Genomic DNA, 23,477 nt, shown 5'->3' with positions numbered 1-23,477 from the left:
TCACGGAGATGGAGTCACACGGATAGCGAGTCACGGAGATGGAGTCACACGGATAGCGAGTCACGGAGATGGAGTCACACGGATAGCGAGTCACGGAGATGGAGTCACACGGATAGCGAGTCACGGAGATGGAGTCACACGGATAGCGAGTGACGGAGATGGAGTCACACGGATAGCGAGTGACGGAGATGGAGTCACACGGATAGCGAGTCACGGAGATGGAGTCACACGAATAGCGAGTGACGGAGATGGAGTCACACGGATAGCGAGTCACGGAGATGGAGTCACACGAATAGCGAGTGACAGGGATACGAGACAAAGATCCCCCGTGTGGCCTTAACAGACTGTCTGGGCAAGCGCTGTTAGCGAGTAGCGCCTATGAAGGCCGGAACGACGCGCGAGGGGGTGGGTGGCCAGCACCACGCCCGGCCGCCTTTGTCTCCCCAGTGGCGATGTTCACTACTTCACACCCGCTACACCGGGTGCTCATTTGAGGCTGAGTCGACCTAGGGGACGAGGCCCAGGACCGGGTTAGAAGATCGTCGCCGGTGTTGGCCGAGCGCTGCGCTACGAAGCCGGCAGAGACCCGAGTTCCATTCCCGCTCACGGCCACCACCAACAGCGGTGACGATCATCTGAACCGGTCCTGGGACCTCGTCCCCTAGGTCGACTCGGCCTCAAATGAGCACCCGGTGTAGCGGTGTGTGAACATCGCCACTGGGGAGACAAAGGCGGCCGGGCGTGGTGCTGGCCACCCACCCCCTCGTGTGCCACAGTGCCGGTAGCCTAAATGGGTGCTGCTCACTAACAGCCTGTTAGAGGCTACACGGGGGATCTTTGTCTTTGTGGTAAAGTGTGGGGACTCCCCACACTTTACCATGACGTACTAGCTCCAGATAGAGGTAACTTTACCCCACGTTAGTTAAATTTACCTCAGGTGAGGTAACTTTACCTCAGGTGAGATAACTTTACCTCAGGTGAGGTGACATTACGTTAGTTAAAGGTAAATTTACCTCAGATGCGGTAACTTTACCTCATGTGAGCTAACTTTACCTCATGTGAACTAACTTTACCTCAGGTGAGGTAACTTTACCACAAATGAGATTACTTTACCTCAAGTGAGGTAACATTACGTTAGGTAGAGGTAACTTTACCTCAGGTGAGGTAACTTTACCTCAGGGGAGGTAACTTTACCTCAGGTGAGGTAACTTTATCTCAGGTGAGGTAACTTTACCTCAGGCCAGGTAACTTTACCTCAGGCAGAGGTAAAATTACCTCAGGTGAAGTAACATCTCAAGAGAGATAACTTTACCTCATGCGAGGTAACATTACCTTTGGTGAAGTAAAATTACTTCAGGTGAGGTAACTTTTCTTGAGGTGAAGTAACTTTACCTCAGGTAGAGGTAATATTACCCCACGTTAGTTAAATTTACCTCAGGTGAGATAACTTTACCTCAGGTGAGGTAACTTTACCTCAAATGAGATAACTTTACCTCAAGTGAGGTAACATTACGTTAGGTAGAGGTAACTTTACCTCAGGTGAGGTAACGTTACCTCAGGAGAGGTAACTTTACCTCAGGTGAGGTAACATTACCTCAGGTAGAGGAAACTTTATCTCAGTTGAGATAACTTTACCTTAGGCGAGGTAAATTTACCTCAGATGAGATAACTTTACTTCAGGTAGAGGAAACATTACCTCAGGTGAAGTAGCTTTACCTCAAGTGATGTAATATAACGTTAAGTAGAGGTAACTTTACCTCAGGTGAGATAACTTTACCTCAGATGAGGTAACTTTACCTTAGGCGAGGTAAATTTACCTCAGGTAAAGTAACAGTATCTCAAATGAGGTAACTTTACCTCATGCGAGGTAACATTACCGTAGGTGAAGGTAAATTACTTCAGTTGAGGTAACTTTTCCTGAGGTGAAGTAACTTTACCTCAGGTAGAGGTAACATTACCCCACGTTAGTTCAATTTACCTCAGGTGAGATAACTTTACCTCAGGTGAGGTAACTTTACCTCAAGTGAGGTAACATTACGTTAGGTAGAGGTAACTTTACCTCAGGTGAGATAACTTTACCTCAGGTGAGGTAACATTACCTCACTGAGGGTAAGGTAATCAGAACGTGATGCAATCCGAATAAAATCACGTTACATTATAAGGTAATCTTCACCGCGACATTCTCATTCAGTGCAAAGTAAATATTATACAATTAATTAGTCGCTCGTGTCAACACTGTACTAGATGTGGAGCTGTAATCGTAACGTGAAGTCGTCTCGTAGCCTAAATCTTACACGATTTAAAATACGGACTGCAATGTAACCCCCGTGTAATGTAACCCTTCTAATAATCACCGTGTAATGTAATCAAAATGTAATCCTTCATATAAGGTAACATTACCTCAGGTGATGTAACTTATAATCCCCGTATAATGTATTGTGAATGTAATCTCCGTGTAATGTTACCCGAATGTAATCCCCGTGTAATGTAATCCCCGTGTAATGTAATCCCCGTGGTAATGCAATCTCCGTGGTAATGCAATCCCCGTGCGATGTAATCCCCGTGTAATGTAATCCCCGTGTAATGTAATCCTCGTGTAATGTAATCCCCGTGTAATGTAATCCCCGTGTAATGTAACGTCCTTGCCTCTGTGGGAGCTGACGCCATTGACGCGGCTTCTCCCTTCCTTGGCTCGGCGCGGGAAAATTCGAATGGGGGAGTGGGGGTGGGGTGGGGGTGGGGGTGGGGGGTGGGGGTGGGGGTGGGGGGTGGGGGGTGGGGGTTGGGGGTGGGGGAGTGGGGGGAGTGGGAGGAGTTTAGGGAGTTGGGGGAGTGGGGGGTGGGGGCAGTGGGGGTGGGGAATGGAGTGGGGGTGGGGGTGAAGGTGAGGAGGGGTGGGGGAGTTTAGGGAGTGGGGGTCGAGAGGAGTGGGGAGTGGGATTGGGGGTTGCGGGGGGTGAGGGAGACGTATGACGTCATCGCGCTTTGATCCCAACAGACTCCGAGAGGGGAGATGCGATACGGGTGACGTCACTACGCAATGACGTAATCAGATTTTTTAAAATAAATCTGAATCTTTATGGTGTAGGGGGTATCCGATAAGCTATAAAGCTCTTTGTGTCACAGATATTCAGTAAGGGGCACAATCTGGCTGTCCGCCTGATGATGCTGGTTGTGATTACTGGCGAAACGTCTTACTCAGATTTATAAATGTTGTGGATTTGCTCTCCAAAACACAACCGGTGTAGTGCTACACTATACACTACACTATACACTACACTATACACTACTATACACTATACACTACACTATACACTACTATACACTACACTATACACTACACTATACACTACTACACTACTATACACTACACTACTATACACTACACTATACACTACACTATACACTACACTATACACGACACTATACACTACACTATACACTACACTATACACTACTATACACTACACCACTATACACTACACTATACACTACACTACACTACTATACACTACACTATACACTACACTATACACTACACTACTATACACTACACTATACACTACACTACTATACACTATACACTACTATACATTACACTACTATAAACTACACTATACACTACACTACTGTATACTATACTATACACTACACTATAAACTACACTACTATACACTACACTATACACTACACTATACACTACACTATACACTACTATACACAACACTATACACTACACTATACACTACACACTACACTATACACTACTATACACTACACTATACACTACACTATACACTAGTGCTGTACTAAATCACGAGTTGGCACGTTCTGCTCACGTGACAAACCCTCTTACTAATTGGCTGTGTCGGGTGGTGTCGGTTTTAACGACACAACATTTATATTGACGCAACGCAACGCCAGAAAAAAACCCCTCTAATTATGGATCCTCAATCTGAATAAAAACCTCCAACGACAAAAACAAAATCTCAATCGATTAATTAATTTCATGGTGACCTCCTTTGCCAGGACCAAAATATGAGAACAGGTTTTCCCCTTTTTTCTGGCAACAAAACAGCTGCGTTAAGATGTTAAAACACCAAACTTAAACCTTTTACAAGGATTCATACTCTTTGGTTTAAAGCTTTCGTGACTGCAGGGATTCATATTCTTGGTTCTTTCGGTAAAGTCATCACCACGTAGAAGGGAAACAATAAAATAATAAAAATATAAAAACAATAAAATTCTCACGACGTTTCGACTGCAACACAAGCAATCATCATCAGGTGTGAATTTTATTGTTTTATATTTTTATTATTTTATTGTTTACCTTCTACGTGGTGACTTTACCGAAAGAACCAGTCATTTTGCTGTGCCCCTTGTGATGTAATATAACGTTAATTAGAGGTAATCTTACCTCAGGCGAGGTAACTTTACCTCAGGTGAGGTAACTTTACCTCAGATGAGGTAACTTTACCTTAAGCGAGATAACTTTATCTCAGATAGAGGAAACATTATCTCAAGTGAGGTAACTTTACCTCAGATGAGATAACTTTACCTCAGGCGAGGTAACTTTACCTCAGATAGAGGTAACATTACCTCAGGTAGAGGTAACTTTACCTCAGATGAGGTTACTTTACCTTAAGCGAGATAACTTTATCTCAGGTAGAGGTAACTATACCCCAGGTTAGTTAACTTTACCTCAGGCGAGGTAACGTTACCTCAGATGAGGTAACTTTACCTTAGGTGAGTTAACTTTACGTCAGGCGAGATAACTTTACCTCAGGTAGAGGTAACATTATCTCAAGTGAGGTAACTTTACCTCAGATGAGGTAACTTTACCTTAGGTGAGGTAACATTACCTCAGGTAGAGGTAACTTTACCTCAGGTCGAGGTAACATTACCTCAGGTAGAGGTAACTTTACCTCAGGTAGAGGTAACTTTACCTCAGGTGAGGTAACTTTACCTCAGATAGAGGTAACTTTACCTCAGGTAGAGGTAACTTTACCTCAGATAGAGGTAACTTTACCTCAGGTAGAGGTAACATTACCTCATATAGAGGTAACATTACCTCAGGTAGAGGTAACGTTACCTCAGATGGAGGTAACTTTACCTCATATAGAGGTAACATTACCTCAGGTGAGGTAACATTACCTCAGATAGAGGTAACTTTACCTCAGGTAGAGGTAACATTACCTCAGATAGAGGTAACTTTACCTCAGGTAGAGGTAACATTACCTCATATAGAGGTAACTTTACCCCAGGTAGAGGTAACTTTACCTCAGATAGAGGTAACTTTACCTCAGGTGAGGTAACTTTACCTCAGGTAGAGGTAACTTTACCTCAGATAGAGGTAACTTTACCTCAGGTAGAGGTAACTTTACCTCAGATAGAGGTAACGTTGTGTCAAAGTAACCCTCACGTAGTGCAGGCCGCGTGCCACTGTAATCGTTAAACACAACGCTCGCGTGACGTCACCACCTCACTTCACGCGGCAGCCTCGAAGTGCACCCAGCCTGGCACAGGCGCCGTGGGGACGTCACCATCACTGAGTGGCCAATGGCGGTGGTTGGTGGTGGGGGGGAGTGGGGGGGGGGTAACGGGGGTGGGAGGGGTGGGGGGTAACGGGGGAGTGGGGGGGGGGCGAGACGCGTGACGTCACCACGCAGTGACGTCATCCGAGTTTTTAAGTTTAATTTTTTTTATTCTGGAGGAATCCGATGAGCTGTGAAGCTCTTTATCATCCACAGACGTCCACAGTAGGTGCACGGGGTCAGAACGCCACAACAACAAACAATACAATAAACACCATGGGAGTGCAGAGTATAGGAAAGGTAGGCACGTGACCAACACAACTCTGTAGGGGCGTGTGAATTGAAGTCTGTGGGGGCGTGTGAATAGAAGTCTGTAGGGGCGTGTGAAGTGAAGTCTGTAGGGGCGTGTGAATTGAAGTCTGTAGGACAGTGTGATGTGAAGTCTGTAGGGGCGTGTGAAGTGAAGTCTGTAGGGGCGTGTGAATTGAAGTCTGTAGGAGCGTGTGAATTGAAGTCTGTAGCGGCGTGTGAAGTGAAGTCTGTAGGGGCGTGTGAAGTGAAGTCTGTAGGACAGTGTGATGTGTAAGTTTGTTGGGTCATAGTTTTACCATCCTTGACGTGCAGGGATGACGACTGGATCGGTGTTGTTAGGATCAGCGGCGAGCAGTTGTGACCAGGTGCTGCTGTGTGTAACGATTACAGATGACAGTGAGGGGGAAAAAAGCATTTGATCCCTGCTGATTTTGTACGTTTGCCCACTGACAAAAGAAATGATCAGTCTTTAATTTTAACGGTTGGTTTATTTGAACAGCGAGAGACAGAATAACAACAAGAAAATCCAGAAAAACGCGAGTTTAAGAGCCGGGAGCCAACAACAACTTGGGGCTCGCAATGGCTACAGTGACTATTGGAACGGTCAATGCGGCCTCTGCGTTGAACAGCAGGAGACAACGGGTACAGTCTGGTTCCGCTACAACTCTGCGTGTTAGTTCTAACGACGCCAATTGGACGACGTAACGCCGTGAACGTATCGTAAGGGGATACACGCCGTCCGTAACGAGGACGCGGATTGGATGCGACGCGACCGAGCGAACGGAACTACGTCTCAACGCGAGTAGGAGTAAGCGGTTCTACGTGCGGCTGCCCTCGGCGTAGCGGCGTCGCAACGAGGAGGAGGCGTTGGGATGCTGCTGGATGCTTCTAGACGCTACCCACGCGCCTCGGTCTTAGTCCCGCCTCTGTCTTGCCCATCATCTCGCGTGTTATCGCGGACCACGCTTCACCCCCCACTATAGTTTATATTATTTCTCCACAACGCGGTTGTTCTTCAGGAACGCAACAACCACCGCCGCGTTGCGGGAGAACGACGGACCGTGAACGCGCTTCGACGATTCGCGGCAACGCGACGGCAACACAAAGCGCCACGCGCGGTCTCTCGCGACCGGCGGTATCTGCGACGAAGGTTTTTGTCGTCGTTGCCGCCGGGTTAGATGGCGTTGGATCACAATCCTGGCACGTCGCCCGATGAAGCCGGTCGCCGTTGTTTGTAATCGCCGGTGAAACGTCACCGGTACTCGAATTGTAAATGCTGTGGTGGGTTCACTCTCCCCGACACACAAGCGCCGTGTGTGCTGAAGTTGGTAACCAATTGGCACGTTTCGTTTACGTGACAAACCGTTACTGATTGGCCGTGCCAGGCGATGGTGGTGGGTGGTGGTGGGTTAACGACACAATGTTTATGTTTACGAGATCTCTAACCCAACAACAACAATAACAAAAACCAAACCTCTGTCACGGAAAAGTGTCGCCACAGAGCAAGTCGCTCCCACCTCCTGGAGACACTGACAGAGCAAGTCGCTGGGACCTCCTGGAGACACTGACACAGAGCAAGTCGCTCCCACCTCCTGGAGACACTGACACAGGGCAAGTCGCTCCCACCTCCTGGAGACACTGACACAGAGCAAGTCGCTCCCACCTCCTGGAGACACTGACACAGAGCAAGTCGCTGGGACCTCCTGGAGACACTGACACAGAGCAAGTCGCTCCCACCTCCTGGAGACACTGACACAGAGCAAGTCGCTCCCACCTCCTGGAGACACTGACAGAGCAGGTCGCTGGGACCTCCTGGAGACACTGACACAGAGCAAGTCGCTGGGACCTCCTGGAGACACTGACACAGAGCAAGTCGCTCCCACCTCCTGGAGACACCGGCACGGGCTGTGTGAGCTGGGCTGCCTTCACAACCAACGAGACGCCGGCGCTGCCAATTGGGACCAAGACGTCAGCGCTGCCTCCACCGGTCCGGTGAGGTCATTCTCAACAGCAGGTTTTTGTTTTTTTACTTCACTTTACTTTTCCAGGTAAGGCCCCCACTGAGCTGTGCGGTAGCGACCTGCCTATCACAAATGACGGCGGCGCACCGAAGTTGCTTGTCACGTGACATTTACAGCAGCCAAATACTCTGAACGCATGTTGAGATGTTAACCACCTCTCCTGGTATACAGGAGATCGTTGGTTCGATTCCGACCCTGACGCCTGCTGTATATTTTGAGTTTGCGCGTGTCTCTCTCTCTCTCCCCGTGGTCGTGTGGATTTTTCTCCAGGTCCTCCGGTTTTTCCCCTCGACATTTAGAATCGAGATCACGCAATCAGAGTATCTGGCCGCTATCAATGTCCACACAATGATGAGCCACTTCGCTGAGCTTTCATTTGTGATGGCCAGGTGGTAGCGTCTGATAAAAGAGCCTCTACATATTCTGTTGGACCTTACTTAGTAAAATCCCAAGATAATTTTTGTTAGTTTAAGTAAGTATATAATTTTAAACAGAATCACAAACTAACGCTCAACTTTCTTAACCGTGTAAGAGTCAACGCGCGCCACCACCGTGCGACGACACGCGAGCAACCGGGACGATGCAAAGAATCTCTCAACACTTTCCCACGTCCGAGACGTCTGCAGAGTTACAGGGTGGGTGTCACGGTTCACTGGGTGGGCGTCGCCGTTCACGGGGTGGGTGTCACCGTTCACGGGGTGGGCGTCGCCGTTCACTGGGTGGGCGTCGCCGTTCACGGGGTGGGCGTCGCCGTTCACGGGGTGGGCGTCACCGTTCACGGGGTGGGCGTCACCGTTCACGGGGTGGGCGTCACCGTTCACGGGGTGGGCGTCACCTTTCACGGGGTGGGTTTCACCGTTCACCGCAGAATCCCACGAATTGAGCGAGCGACTGCTGCTGTTGTTATCAAGACGTCGTTGCTCACCGCAGAGAAGCGTAGCGACACGACCGCCGCCACTCTGCGCTAGCCGGCGCCAAAACTGTGCCACGCTCCCTGCCCCGCGTGGCCCTGTGGGAGCCTCGCTACCGATAAAGTTACTTTAGTTCTCACTGCGTTTCGTTGTTCCGACGACGACGACGTTCACGCACGGCGCGCGGCGTCGTCGCAACGGCAAAGGGTCAAAGTTCACGCCGGGAACATTTTCAACGGGGGAGGCAGCAGCAACAACACGCATGGTGATCCAAGCGCAGATGGCCCACTCATGCATACACCCCCCCAATGCCATCTCTGAATATTTTTTCAGGCCACAGGAATCCGATGAGCTATGAAGCTCTTCTCCGCAGATCTCCAGCCGTTCCACAGATGTCCTCTCCTACCAACCCCCCACCCCCCACCTCCTCCCCGTAGCTTCCCTCTCAGCAGCAAAGTGAATATCGCGCAAGCGATGGCTCGGGGCTACGGGACTGAGTGCACGGAGATTCGTGAGCGGACGCCACCTTCGTCATCGGCCGCGGTTCGGCCTACCGCTGGATGGGTACGCACTGTACGTACGTCGCACGGGGCAGGGCTACGAGTCGGCACGCGGTGCTCACGGAGAGCGGCGGGAGACGTGCAGACTGGGGTATCTGTAGGTGGATCGCCCTGCGGTGCCCCCCTCTAGGGTAACAACAGTGCAGCTCTGCACGGGGGACTCTGCACACTCACACACACAGGGACCCCCAGGTGGTGGGGGTGGGGTGGGGACGTGCAGTGGTTGGGACCGGTTTAATCTCCCGCCCCCCACAGGGTGTGAGGCAGGTGTAGGAGGATTCCGTAGGTTTCCGTGTTCACGTTCAAAATCAGTTTCAAGAGTGGCACAGCCTCGGCTAATCACGTGGCCTGTTGTTTGAAACTAATTCACAGCTCGGCGCTGTGCGCTTTGTGCTCAGGATGGCTGACTTTTCTGTTTTCACGTGGATGAGAAAATGCATTCTGGCCGGTGTGTGTTCTCTGGTGGCTGTGAAGTGTTGATGGCCGTGCAAACGCCTTCTCACACACGGTGCACTTGAATGGCTTCTCTCCCGTGTGTGTTCTCTGGTGGCTGTGAAGAGTTGATGGCCGTGCAAACGCCTTCTCACACACGGTGCACTTGAACGGCTTCTCTCCCGTGTGTGTTCTCTGGTGGCTATGAAGTGTTGATAGTAATGCAAACGCCTTCTCACACACGGTGCACTTGAACGGCTTCTCTCCCGTGTGTGTTCTCTGGTGCCTGTGAAGTGTTGATGGCCGTGCAAACGCCTTCTCACACACGGTGCACTTGAACGGCTTCTCTCCCGTGTGTGTTCTCTGGTGGCTATGAAGTGTTGATAGTAATGCAAACGCCTTCTCACACACGGTGCACTTGAACGGCTTCTCTCCCGTGTGTGTTCTCTGGTGGCTGTGGAGATCTGATAGCCGTGCAAACGCCTTCTCACACACGGTGCACTTGAACGGCTTCTCTTCCGTGTGTGTTCTCTGGTGCCTGTGAAGATCTGGTAGTTGTGCAAACGCCTTCTCACACACGGTGCACTTGAACAGCTTCTCTCCCGTGTGCGTTCTCTGGTGGCTGTGAAGATGTGGTAGTTGTGCAAACGCCTTCTCACACACGGTGCACTTGAACGGCTTCTCTCCCGTGTGTGTTCTCTGGTGGCTGTGAAGATGTTGTAGATGTGCAAACGCCTTCTCACACACGGTGCACTTGAACGGCTTCTCTCCCGTGTGTGTTCTCTGGTGGCTGTGAAGATGTGGTAGTTGTGCAAACGCCTTCTCACACACGGTGCACTTGAACGGCTTCTCTCCCGTGTGTGTTCTCTGGTGGTTGTGAAGATGTTGTAGATGTGCAAACGCCTTCTCACACACGGTGCACTTGAACGGCTTCTCTCTCGTGTGTGTTCTCTGGTGTATCTTCAAGCTACTCTTGCGGTCTGTGCTGTATGGACATTGGTCACACTGATGACTTTTGTTACTGGGCTTAGTGGGGTGTCTCCTCTGCACGTGATGCTCTAGACTAGAGCGGAAGATGAACTGACGGTTGCAGGCAGGACACGGCAGCCTTGTGACCTCCACACCCACTACACCTGCGTCATCCCAGAGGCACAAGACGCACACACCAACACCTAGACATGAGCACTCTTGAACACGTGTGTGTATATACAAAGGTAAAGGTCCCCAACAGCCATATCAGACTATTGGGGCAAGTGCTGTTTGCGAGTACCTATGAAGGCTGGCATGGCACACGAGGGAGTAGGTGGCCAACACCAGGCCCGGCCGCCTTTGTCTCTCCAGTGGCGATGTTTCCACGTTTAAGCTAGGTACTCATTTGAGGCTGAGTCAACCTAGGGGAGGCCTAAATATTCACCACTGACGTTGACCGTGAGTGGGAATCGAACTCAGGTGGCCTGGGCCCCATTATATATACACACAAAGACAAAGAACCCCCGTGTAGCCTGTATATACTTATGGGACAAGTGCTGTTATCGGGCACCGATGAAGGCCAGCACGGCACACGAGTGGGAGGGCGGCCAGCACCACACATGGCCGCCTTTGTCTCCCCAGTGGCGATGTTTACTACTACACACCACACCTGTTACTAACTTGCACCTTATTAGTGTGGGTGGTGCCTATCATCTCTGGTGAGCAGTGGCTATCATCTCTGGTAAGCGGTGGCTATCATCTCTGGTGAGCGGTGGCTATCATCTCTGGTAAGCGGTGGCTATCATCTCTGGTGAGTGGTGGCTATCATCTCTGGTGAGTGGTGGCTATCATCTCTGGTGAGTGGTGGCTATCATCTCTGGTGAGTGGTGGCTATCATTTCTGGTGAGTGGTGGCTATCATTGCTGGTGAGTGGGAGCTATCATCTCTGGTGAGTGGTGGCTATCATCTCTGGTGAGCGGTGGCTATCATCTCTGGTGAGCGGTGGCTATCATCTCTGGTGAGTGGTGGCTATCATTGCTGGTGAGTGGTGGCTATCATCTCTGGTGAGTGGTGGCTATCATTGCTGGTGAGTGGTGGCTATCATCTCTGGTGAGTGGTGGCTATCATCTCTGGTGAGTGGTGGCTATCATCTCTGGTGAGTAGTGGCTATAGTCTGGTGAGCAGTGGTGAGTCTCTGGTGAGCGGTGCTCACAGTGTTCCTCGCTTGGTGGAGGCTGCACGGGCTGCAGGTCTCTGGCGGTGGCCCTGGGAGCCAACTCGCTGCTGCTGCTGCTGCTGCGGCGTCGCGAGGGCCCGGCCTCGCAGGCGATGCCCAGCTCCTGGGCGAACTCCTCGCCGTACCAGACCAGCAGCTCAGAGCCGGGCCCCACGGCACGGAACGTGCGGTAGTAAATCTGCCCCCGGTGCTGGAAGGCCACCAGGTTCTGCTCCTGCTCATTCCTCGCGCAGTTGACGAACCTGCGGGGGCAGACGCGGGGGGCGGGGTGGGCGCCGTTAGCGAGCGCCTATTAAGGGCCGGCACTGGGCGCTACGTTGGGGTGGTGGGGCTGGAACCACGCTCAGTACCGGGTGCTCATTTGATGCCGAGTCGAACAAGGGGAGGCCCAGGGTCTCTGTGTGCAGTGGTTCTGGTCTCTGTGTGTAGTGGTTCTGGTCTCTGTGTGTGGTGGTTCTGGTCTCTGTGTGTCGTGGTTCAGGTCTCTATGTGTAGTGGTTCTGGTCTCTGTGTGTAGTGGTTCTGGTCTGTGTGTAGTAGTTCTGGTCTCTGTAGTGGTTCCGGTCTCTGTGTGTGGTGATTCTGGTCTCTGTGTGTGGTGGTTCTGGTCTCTGTATAGTGGTTCTGGTCTCTGTAGTGGTTCTGGTCTCTGTGTGTAGTGGTTCTGGTCTCTGTTTGGTGGTTTTGGTCTCTGTAGTGGTTCTGGTCTCTGTGTGTGGTGGTTCTGGTCTCTGTGTGTAGTGGTTCTGGTCTCTATGTGTCGTGGTTCTGGTCTCTGTGTGTGGTGGTTCTGGTCTCTGTGTAGTGGTTCTGGTCTTTGTGTAGTTGTTCTGGTCTATGTGCAGTGGTTCTGGTCTCTATGTGTCGTGGTTCTGGTCTCTGTGTGTAGTGGTTCTGGTCTCTGTGTGTAGTAGTTCTGGTCTCTGTGTGTCTTGGTTCTGGTCTCTGTGTGTGGTGGTTCTGGTCTCTGTGTGGTGGTTCTGGTCTCTGTGTGTAGTGGTTCTGGTCTCTGTGTGTAGTGGTTCGGGTCTCTGTGTGTAGTGGTTCTGGTCTCTACGTGTGGTGGTTCTGGTCTCTGTGTGTAGTGGTTCTGGTCTCTGTGTGGTGGTTCTGGTCTCTGTGTGTAGTGGTTCCGATCTCTGTGTGTCGTGGTTCAGGTCTCTATGTGTAGTGGTTCTGGTCTCTGTGTGTGGTGGTTCTGGTCTCTGTGTGTGGTGGTTCTGGTCTCTGTGTAGTGGTTCTGGTCTCTGTGTAGTGGTTCTGGTCTCTGTAGTGGTTCTGGTCTCTGTGTGTAGTAGTTCTGGTCTCTGTGTGTAGTGGTTCTGGTCTCTATGTGTAGTGGTTCTGGTCTCTGTGTGTAGTGGTTCTGGTCTCTATGTGTAGTGGTTCTGGTCTCTGTGTGTAGTAGTTCTGGTCTCTGTGTAGTGGTTCTGGTCTCTATGTGTAGTGGTTCTGGTCTCTGTGTGGTGGTTCTGGTCTCTGTATGTCATGGTTCTGGTCTCTGTGTGTAGTGGTTCTGGTCTCTGTGTGTAGTGGTTCTGGTCACTTTGTGTAGTGGTTCTGGTCTCTGTGTGTGGTGGTTCTGGTCTCTGTGTGTAGTGGTTCTGGTCTCTGTAGTGGTTCTGGTCTCTGTGTGTAGCGGTTCTGGTCTGTTTGGTGGTTCTGGTCTCTGTAGTGGTTCTGGTCTCTGTGTGTGGTGGTTCTGGTGTCTCTGTGCAGTGGTCCTTAAGACAAGAATCACCTCATCCAATTTGATTTTGATTCATCCTGAGCATCAACATATTCACGATCCTTTTTGTTTTTGTAAATCTGAAACACACACGCACACGAGCAGATCCACGGATAATTAATGTGAGTTGGACCGTAACTTGAACTTCTTTCGTACCGGACGTAGCCAACCGTGCTGATCGGAGGTGCGGGGGGAAGGACAACAAACTAAACACTAAGAGCAGTTCTAAAGAAATGAATTTTAAATCTACAAGATTTAAAAGTGCATAGCTCCCAGTGGCTTCCTCATATTGGAAGCAAGAACCTTCCAGACGGCCGCAGAAGTGCGTCTGTAAGAGCCGCGCCATGCGCTGACCATCGTCTTTGCACGATGTGTAGCCAAACGCCGCCGCTGCTGCTGCTGCGAGCATGAACAGAGTTTGCGTGATGATGGTTTATGCTTCTTGACGAGATCAGCCGCGAGGTGTCGTGGTTTATTTTTGCGTAAGGAGTGCGTGAGGAGGAACCACCAGTCTGTGGTTCCTCCTTACGCATCGAAGTTGTTCTGTCCTTGCGAGCGAGCGGCTACTGTGGGTTACAAGTTGAACTCATTATGACGTTAAATTTTGGGTCCCTCTGTGAATCTGTGGGTCCCTCTGTGAATCTGTGGGTCCCTGTGTGAGTCTCTGTGCGAGTCTCTGGGTCTCTGTATGAGACTGTGGGTTTCTGTGCGAGTCTCTGTGCGAGTCTCTGGGTCTCTGTGCGAGTCTCTGGGTCTCTGTGTGAGACTGTGGGTCTCTGTGCGATTCTCTGGGTCTCTGTGTGAGACTGTGGGTCTCTGTGCGATTCTCTGGGTCTCTGTGTGAGACTGTGGGTCTCTGTGCGATTCTGTGGGTCTCTGTGCAAGTCTCTGTGCGAGTCTCTAGGTCTCTGTGTGAGACTGTGGGTCTCTCTGTGTGAGTCTGTGGGTCTCTGTGCGATTCTCTGGGTCTCTGTAAGAGTCTCTGGGTCTCTGTGCGAGATTTTGGGTCTCTGTGCGAGTCTCTAAGGTCTCTGTGCGAGTCTGTGGGTGACTGTGTGAAGCTATGGGTTTCTCTCCATCTCCTTCACGAGCCTCCTCTCCACACACACGATGACGATGATGATGTAGGAATAGGAGGAGGCTGCAGCAGTGGCAGCAGCAGCAGCTCACCAGCCAGCAGTACTCGCTCACGGGGTTCTCCTCAGACACCTCTCCCTGGTAGGGCCCAAACATCACCCCCTTGGGCAGCTTCTTCCTGTTGCTCCACACCCCGAGGCCGGCGCCGGCGATGGAGGAGGCGCCGACGGTGAGGCCCTGGGGCAGGCTGAGCCGGGCCCTGTCGGCCACTCCCGGGGCCACGGCCGCGTCCGCGATGAACTCTGGCGGGCCGTGCACGGAGCACTCCCCCAGGTAGAAATCCCTGCACAGCTCGCAGACTGAGAGCCACAGCAGCAGCAGCAGCAGGAGGGGGGTGAATCGCAGTAGCAACAGCAGCAGCAGCAGTGGCACTGTGAGAGAGTGAGAGGGTGAGGAGCGCTCCAGACAGATGCCTCCCTCCCTCCCTCTCTGCATGGTGAAATTATTTAGCTCGCTCATCGGAGATGTATTCCCTGTCACCCTCCCTGCATCCCTCCCCTCCCTCCCTGCATCCCCGAGCGAGGAGCAAAAGAGAGAGAGGTGAGTGAGAGTGCGAGAAAGGGAGCGTGTGAGAGGGAGGGCGAGGGGGAGAGAGTGAGAGGGAGCAGGTGGAATATATCGAGTGAGAACGCGGGAGCAATAGAGGGACATAGGTGAGAGTGTGAGACAGTGAGAGTGTAACAAAGCGAGAGAGATAGGTGAGAAAGTGACAGTGAGAGTGTAACAAAGCGAGAGAGATAGGTGAGAGTGTGAGACAGTGAGAGTGTTACAAAGGGAGAGAGATAGGTGAGAGTGTGAGACAGTGAGAGTGTAACAAAGGGAGAGAGATAGGTGAGAGTGTGAGACAGTGAGAGTGTAACAAAGCGAGTGAGATAGGTGAGAGTGTGAGACAGTGAGAGTGTAACAAAGCGAGAGAGATAGGTGAGGGTGTGGGAAAGTGACAGTGTGAGAGAGAGTGTGAAAGTGACAGTGAGAGATTGACAGTGAGAGAGAGAGTGAGAAAGTAACAGAGTGACAGTGAGAGTGAGAAAGTGAGAGAGAGAGGTAGAGGGAGCAGGGAGTCTCACAGAAGTCGTCGTCGTCCTGGGGCTCCTCCACCTCTGTGTAGACTTTCCTCTCGCGCTGCCGCAGGCCGTAGCGAGAGCGAGCGCTGAGCGACACCGCCGCAGCCTGGGCGGAGGAGGCCGGCGGCACGGAGAAGCCTGCGGGCAAACGCGGCGAGATGTTGACCGCCTCTCCCGGTGTACGGGAGGTCGTGGGTTCCATCCCGACCCTGACGAAACCTGCCGTACATCTGGAGCCCGCGCGTCTCTCTCTCTCTCTCCTCCGTGACGAGATGTTGACTCCCTCGCGTGGTCTACGGGAGGTCGTGGGTGCGATCCCGACCCTGACGACCCACGCTGTACGTTTGGAGTCTGCGTGTCGTACCTCCCCGTGGTTGCGTGGATTTTTCTCCGGGTCCTCAGGTTTTCTCCTCGACGTTCAGAATCGACGTCACGCGTTGAGGGTAATTTGGCCGCTATAAATGTCCACGTGATGACGATGGTGAAAAGTCAACTACGTTGAGGTATCATTTGTGATAGCCAGGACGCTTCTGAAAAAACAGCTACACAGCTCAGTGGGGCTCACCCTGGTAAAATAAACATTGTTTGGTTCATAGGCTGCATTAGTACCAGCAGCAGCACTGACGGGAGCACATGTAGCAGTAGCATCAACAGCATTGGCGACTTCCATCAGCAGCAGAGGAAGATTGCGGAATTCCGGTGGGAATAGAGGGGAGCGTGGAGTTCCGGTGAGAATAGAGGTGGAGTGTGGAGTTCCGGTGAGAATAGAGAGGAGTGTGGAGTTCCGGTGAGAATAGAGTGGAGTGTGGAGTTCCGGTGAGAATAGAGGGGGAGCGTGGAGTTCCGGTAAGAATAGAGGGGAGTGTGGAGTTCCGGTGAGAATAGAGGGGAGCGTGGAGTTCCGGTGAGAATAGAGGGGGAGCGTGGAGTTGCGGTGTGAATAGAAATCACCGCTGCAGGCTACGCACCTCCACGCATCCTCTGGAGCACCACCCTCAGGGCCTCCTTGCAGGCGGTGGCTCTGCGCTCCAGCCTGAACATCGCCATCCTGGCCTTGTGCACCTCCCTCAGCTCAAATCCCCTGAACTCCTCCTCCTGCTGCTGCTCCTCCTCCACGCCCTGCAAGATGCTCCACACGTACTCCAGGGCTTCCGCTTTAGTCTGAGCGGAGGGGGCGGTGGGGTGAGGGATCGGAAGGGGGTGTGGGGGGCAGAGTTGGTGCGGTGACCAGCGGTGGCTAGGAGATGTTCACTCCCTCGCCTGGTACGCAGGAGGTCGCGGGTTTGATCTCGACCCTGACACCTCATCGGATTCCTCCAGTACAATACATATTCTAATTCTGATATTCTGATTCTGTATATCTGATTCCATACATCACGCATAACCATGCCGTCGTCATGCTGAACCTCGGTGGGTATGGCAGGCCAAGCCTCTTCTACGAAAAGTAAAAAGTAATAAAATACTAATTAAGATTCTTCCACTGATCTGTATTTCGTCATTTCTGTACGACTCCAATAATTTTGATCGTCAAAATCGCCAAATTTGCGGAGCTCCGCTGCAAATACAGGGAGACGAGAGGTGAGGCAGCGACGAGCTCAGCCTCCCCTCTGATTGCGCAACCCCTCAGAAACTGGATGGAGCGCGGGCAATAAGCACGTGCCTGTTACCATCTCTCTGTAATGATTGGGATTATACAGAAATGACATTTATAACAGAGCAGTGGAAATTTTTATTTTTTACTTTTCGTAACAGCTATTTTCATTGGAGTATATGACAGGTGAGGCTCAAGCCTCGCCTGCCTCCCCTGACCGCACGTCCCTGGTATAGTAGTGTTTAGTAGTCCGTACGTATGTTGAATTTCTTTGGCACCGTACGTAGCCAACCTCGCTAATGGGAGGTGCGTGGGAAGGTCAACAAACTAAAGACAACAACAACAGCAGCTGTAACGAGAGGAGTGCCGTGCGCTGTGCACAGAGACCTTGCGCTTGCTGGGAGCTGCCCTCGCGTGCGACTCTCCCACGGTAGCCCAGCGTGAAGCAGCCCCCTTGCCTCCTCCTGCGTGAACACACGCACACACGTGTGAACACACGCACACACGTGTGAATACACACACGTGAACACACGCACGTGTGAACACACGCACACACGTGAAAACACGCACACACGTGAACACACGCACGTGAACACACGCACACACGTGTGAACACACGCACACACACGTGAACACACGCACGCACGTGTGAACCCACACACACATGAACACACGCACACAAGTGAACACACGCACACACGTGTCCATGTGTGTGAACACATGGATACCCGTTAACACACGCACACACGTGTGAACACACCCACGTGTGTATTTACGCATGCAGGCATTTACTCACTCACATATTTACAAATAAATTAATGATCTACCTTGTGCAGCCTTAACAGACTGTTATCACAGGACAGAACCAGGTTCCATGGGTTGGGGGTCTCTGTGTGAGTCTACAGGGGTCTCTGTGTGAGTCTACAGGGGGTCTCTTCGTGAGTCTTCAGGGGGCCTCTGCATGAGTCTACAGGGGTCTTTGTGTGAATCTACAGGGCGCTCTGTGTGAGTCTACAGGGGGCTCTGTGTGAGTCTACAGGGGGTCTCTGTGTGAGTCTACAGGGGGTCTCTGTGTGAGTCTACAGGGGGCCTCTGTGTGAGTCTACAGGGGTCCCTGTGTGAGTCTACAGGGGTCTCTGTGTGAGTTTACAGGGGTCTCTGTGTGAGTCTACAGGGGGTCTCTGTGTGAGTCTAGACAGGTCTGTGTGAGTCTACAGGGGGTCTCTGTGTTAGTCTACACGGGTCTCTGTGTGAGTCTACAGGGGGTCTCTGTGTGAGTCTACAGGGGGTCTCTGTGCGAGTCTACAGGGGTCTCTGTGTGAGTTTACAGGGGTCTCTGTGTGAGTCTACAGGGGTCTCTGCGTGAGTCTACAGGGGGTCTCTGTGTGAGTCTACGGGGGGTCTCTGTGTGAGTCTACAGGGGTCTCTGTGTGAGTCTACAGGGGTCTCTGTGTGAGTCTACAGGGGGTCTCTGTGTGAGTCTACAGGGGGTCTCTGTGTGAGTCTACAGGGGGTCTCTGTGTGAGTCTACAGGGGGTCTCTGTGTGAGTCTACAGGGGGTCTCTGTGTGAGTTTACAGGCGTCTCTGTGTGAGTCTACAGGGGGTCTCTGTAAAAAGTCTACAGGGGGTCTCTGTGTGAGTTTACAGGCGTCTCTGTGTGAGTCTACAGGGGGTCTCTGTATGAGTCTACAGGGGGTCTCTGCGTGAGTCTACAGGGGTCTCTGTGTGAGTCTACAGGGGGTCTCTGTGTGAGTCTACAGGGGGTCTCTATATGAGTCTACAGGGAGTCTCTGTATGAGTCTACAGGGAGTCTTTGTATGAGTCTACAGGGGGTCTCTGTGTGAGTCTAAAGGGGGTCTCTGCGTGAGTCTACAGGGGTCTCTGTGTGAGTCTACAGGGGGTTTCTGCACGCTGTGCAAGCGCCCTTTTACGTTTGCCTCCTCCGCCTCTTCGTCCTCCGTGCACCGCCACCTCCTTCCTCTTCCTCCTCCTCGTCCATTCCTCGTCGGAGTCGCTCGACCGCCCGCACTCCGCTCCATTCCCCCTCGCCCTGCGCTTGCCGCGTGCGCGCATGAACTCGGGCTGGGCCGGGTTCATCCCTGCGCAAGGAGGCAGTCGGTCATTGTTATTTGGACGTATTGGCGGTACACCGGTGCAGCATAGCGACACACCGGTTCCTCGTAACACAGTCCTGACGATGTGATTATTATCGGAGAGTGTTTGTTTGTCGTGTTCGCCACAAGCACGCGTGGTTAATGCAGTAGCTTTGATTCCTTGCAAAAGGAATAATCTATTTGGTGTGTGGACATCTTAACGCCTCCCTCCTGTTTGATTGCCAGAAAGGGAAAAATCGATTTTTATTTTTCACACTTTGATACTCGCAAAAAGGTCCCGTCATGTAGCTGCTCATCCCGAGCTATCAATGCTCTCGATGCTGCATTGTCTTTGTACCGGTCGCCTTTTGGTGTTGTTCTCTGGTCTGACACTGGTGAGACTAGACCATGAAGAAGGCTGTCTCTGGGGTAGACCAATCAGTTTCAAAGACAACGATTAAATATTATCAGAGAGTGTTTGTTTGTCGTGTTCGCCACAAGTACGCGTGGTTAATGCGGTAACTTGATTCCTTGCAAAAGCTACAATCTATCTGGTGTTTGAACATCTTAACCGCCTCCTGTTTCATTCCCCTAAAGCGTAAAACCTATTCTTATTTTTCACAGTCCCGACGGCGTCGCTGTCGCCCCTTGAGTGAGCTGCAGGACTCTCCGTCAGAAGTTGCACTCAGATTCAGCAGCCGCGTCCCCCATTCCGAACGTGCGGTGGCGACACCACGAGTCGTATCGAGGAACCGTCCCACCGAGTCTCTAGGGGCACGAGGAGTCAAATCTTGCCGCTGGAGCACGGAGCAGCCGCTGGAGCACAGAGCAGCAGATCGTCATCACACTGGGCACGACTGGAGCACGGAGCAGCAGATCGTCATCAGACTGGGCGCCGCTGTACGTCAACAGACTGCGAAGCTTCGTGTTCAATTCTGCTCATGTCACGTTCCGTCTTCCTGCCACTACGGCATCACGACAACTGATTTTGACGCACCACCACCACTACCACCACCAACCCGAAATATCCTTCTGTCCGGTGTCTCGAATCGCGAGGAAAAAAACGTAATTATTGCCAAAAATGTGCTGATTATTTTACACAGCGTAACGGTGTACCACCGCCACTACGTTCATCTATATAATGTGGCTGCTACAACAACACCAAGCAATACAGTAAACACGATAGGAGTGCAAAGTATAGGAAAGGTAAACAAATCACACACACACACAAAATAAACTATTTTTGTAAATGTTGTGGGTTTACTCTCCAACATTAGGAACCCGATGAGCTATGAAGCTCTTTTTCACAGATGTCCCATAGGGGGCACGGGGCCAGGAAAGTTACAACAATGACACAATACACAAACTAAATCTATTTTTACTTCACCAAGTGAAGTCCACTGAGCTATCGGCTTCTTCTTCAGAAGCCACCTGGCTGCCACAAATGACAGCTCAACCAAGTGGCTCACCACGTGGACATTTACAGCAGCAGCCAAATACGTTAAACGCGTGATGTTGATTCTACATTGTGGAGCGACAACCCAGAGGACAGGCATCGAACCCACGACCTCCTGTAGACCAGGCGAGGTAGTTAACATCTCACCGGGGAGAGACACACGCAGACTCCAGATATATGACAGCCATCGTCAGGGTCGGCATCAAACCCACGACATCCTGTAGAACAGGCGAGGTAGTTAACATCTCACCGGGGAGAGACACACGCAGACTCCAGATATGTGACAGGCATCGTCAGGGTCGGCATCGAACCCACGACCTCCTGTAGACCAGGCGAGGTAGTTAACATCTCATAGCCACCGTGGCGCCCCGTGCATGGCACTCTGCTACGACGTTCTGGTCTCATCATTATAATCACTACGACAATTAGTTTATTTGTGAAGAGGCTCGGGCCTGCCGTACCCACCGAGGTTCAGCATGACGGCGTGGTTCTGCTTGATGTTCCTGTAGCGCCGCTTCTCGCACTCGGCCAGGTCGCCCCACTCGGCCTTGGTGAAGAAGCCTCTGATGTCTGGGAAGTCGCCCATCTCCTGCTGCTGAGGCGCAGAGACACGGAGGGGACGAGACGCGGACGACGGTCAGACGCAGTCACGGAGATGCAGTCACGGAGACGGAGTCACACGGATAGCGAGTCACGGAGATGGAGTCACACGGATAGCGAGTCACAGAGATGGAGTCACACGGATTGCGAGTCACGGAGATGGAGTCACACGGATAGCGAGTCACGGAGAAGGAGTCACACGGATAGCGAGTCACAGGGATACGAGACAAAGATCCCCCGTGTGGCCTTAACAGACTGTCTGGGCAAGCGCTGTTAGCGAGCAGCGCCTATGAAGGCCGGAACGACGCGCGAGGGGGTGGGTGGCCAGCACCACGCCCGGCCGCCTTTGTCTCCCCAGTGGCGATGTTCACTACTTCACACTCGCTACACCGGGTGCTCATTTGAGGCTGAGTCGACCTAGGGGACGAGGCCCAGGACCGGGTTAGAAGATCGTCGCCGGTGTTGGCCGAGCGCTGCGCTACGAAGCCGGCAGAGACCCGAGTTCCATTCCCGCTCACGGCCACCACCAACAGCGGTGACGATCATCTGAACCGGTCCTGGGACCTCGTCCCCTAGGTCGACTCGGCCTCAAATGAGCACCCGGTGTAGCGGTGTGTGAACATCGCCACTGGGGAGACAAAGGCGGCCGGGCGTGGTGCTGGCCACCCACCCCCTCGTGTGCCACAGTGCCGGTAGCCTTAATGGGTGCTGCTCACTAACAGCCTGTTAGAGGCTACACGGGGGATCTTTGTCTTTGTGGTAAAGTGTGGGGACTCCCCACCTCTACCATGACGTATTAGCTCCAGATAGAGGTAACTTTACCCCACGTTAGTTAAATTTACCTCAGATGCGGTAACTTTACCTCATGTGAGCTAACTTTACCTCATGTGAGCTAACTTTACCTCATGTGAGCTAACTTTACCTCAGGTGAGGTAACTTTACCACAAATGAGATTACTTTACCTCAAGTGAGGTAACATTACGTTAGGTAGAGGTAACTTTACCTCAGGTGAGGTAACTTTACCTCAGGTGAGGTAACTTTACCTCAGGCCAGGTAACTTTACTTCAAGTGAGGTAACATTACCTCAGGTGAAGTAACATCTCAAGAGAGATAACTTTACCTCATGCGAGGTAACATTACCTTTGGTGAAGTAAAATTACTTCAGGTGAGGTAACTTTTCTTGAGGTGAAGTAACTTTACCTCAGGTAGAGGTAATATTACCCCACGTTAGTTAAATTTACCTCAGGTGAGATAACTTTACCTCAGGTGAGGTAACTTTACCTCAAATGAGATAACTTTACCTCAAGTGAGGTAACATTACGTTAGGTAGAGGTAACTTTACCTCAGGTGAGGTAACGTTACCTCAGATAGAGGTAACTTTATCTCAGGTGAGGTAACATTACCTCAGGTAGAGGAAACTTTATCTCAGTTGAGATAACTTTACCTTAGGCGAGGTAAATTTACCTCAGATGAGATAACTTTACTTCAGGTAGAGGAAACATTACCTCAGGTGAAGTAGCTTTACCTCAAGTGATGTAATATAACGTTAAGTAGAGGTAACTTTACCTCAGGTGAGATAACTTTACCTCAGATGAGGTAACTTTACCTTAGGCGAGGTAAATTTACCTCAGGTAAAGTAACAGTATCTCAAATGAGGTAACTTTACCTCATGCGAGGTAACATTACCGTAGGTGAAGTTAAATTACTTCAGTTGAGGTAACTCTTCCTGAGGTGAAGTAACTTTACCTCAGGTAGAGGTAACATTACCCAACGTTAGTTAAATTTACCTCAGGTGAGATAACTTACCTCAGGTGAGGTAACTTTACCTCA

The 23,477-nt window shown here is 51.5% G+C and overlaps 1 protein-coding gene across 1 annotated transcript; it reads right to left on the bottom strand.

The window, feature by feature from the left end:
• Positions 1–6,314: 6,314 nt before the first annotated feature.
• LOC116937519 (uncharacterized) lies at positions 6,315–21,678 on the bottom strand. The gene is made up of 8 exons (XM_076058915.1): positions 21,513–21,678; positions 19,430–19,597; positions 17,885–17,961; positions 16,875–17,067; positions 15,910–16,044; positions 14,876–15,348; positions 11,953–12,265; positions 6,315–10,903 (listed from the first exon to the last, which is right to left on the bottom strand). The coding sequence occupies exons 1-8, from the start codon at positions 21,631–21,633 to the stop codon at positions 9,705–9,707; spliced, it is 2,679 nt and encodes an 892-aa protein (XP_075915030.1). The 5' UTR covers positions 21,634–21,678; the 3' UTR covers positions 6,315–9,704.
• Between the last annotated feature and the right edge of the window lie 1,799 nt (positions 21,679–23,477).

Source organism: Petromyzon marinus, assembly GCF_048934315.1.
Source record: "Petromyzon marinus isolate PM22_M1 ecotype Great Lakes invasive population chromosome 80 unlocalized genomic scaffold, UKy_Petmar_22M1.pri1.0 chr80_unloc.3, whole genome shotgun sequence".
In the NCBI taxonomy this organism is placed as follows: Eukaryota; Metazoa; Chordata; class Hyperoartia; order Petromyzontiformes; family Petromyzontidae; genus Petromyzon; species Petromyzon marinus.
The sequence above is the reverse complement of the archived record's forward strand: the minus strand, read 5'-3'. Positions and strand labels throughout refer to the sequence as shown.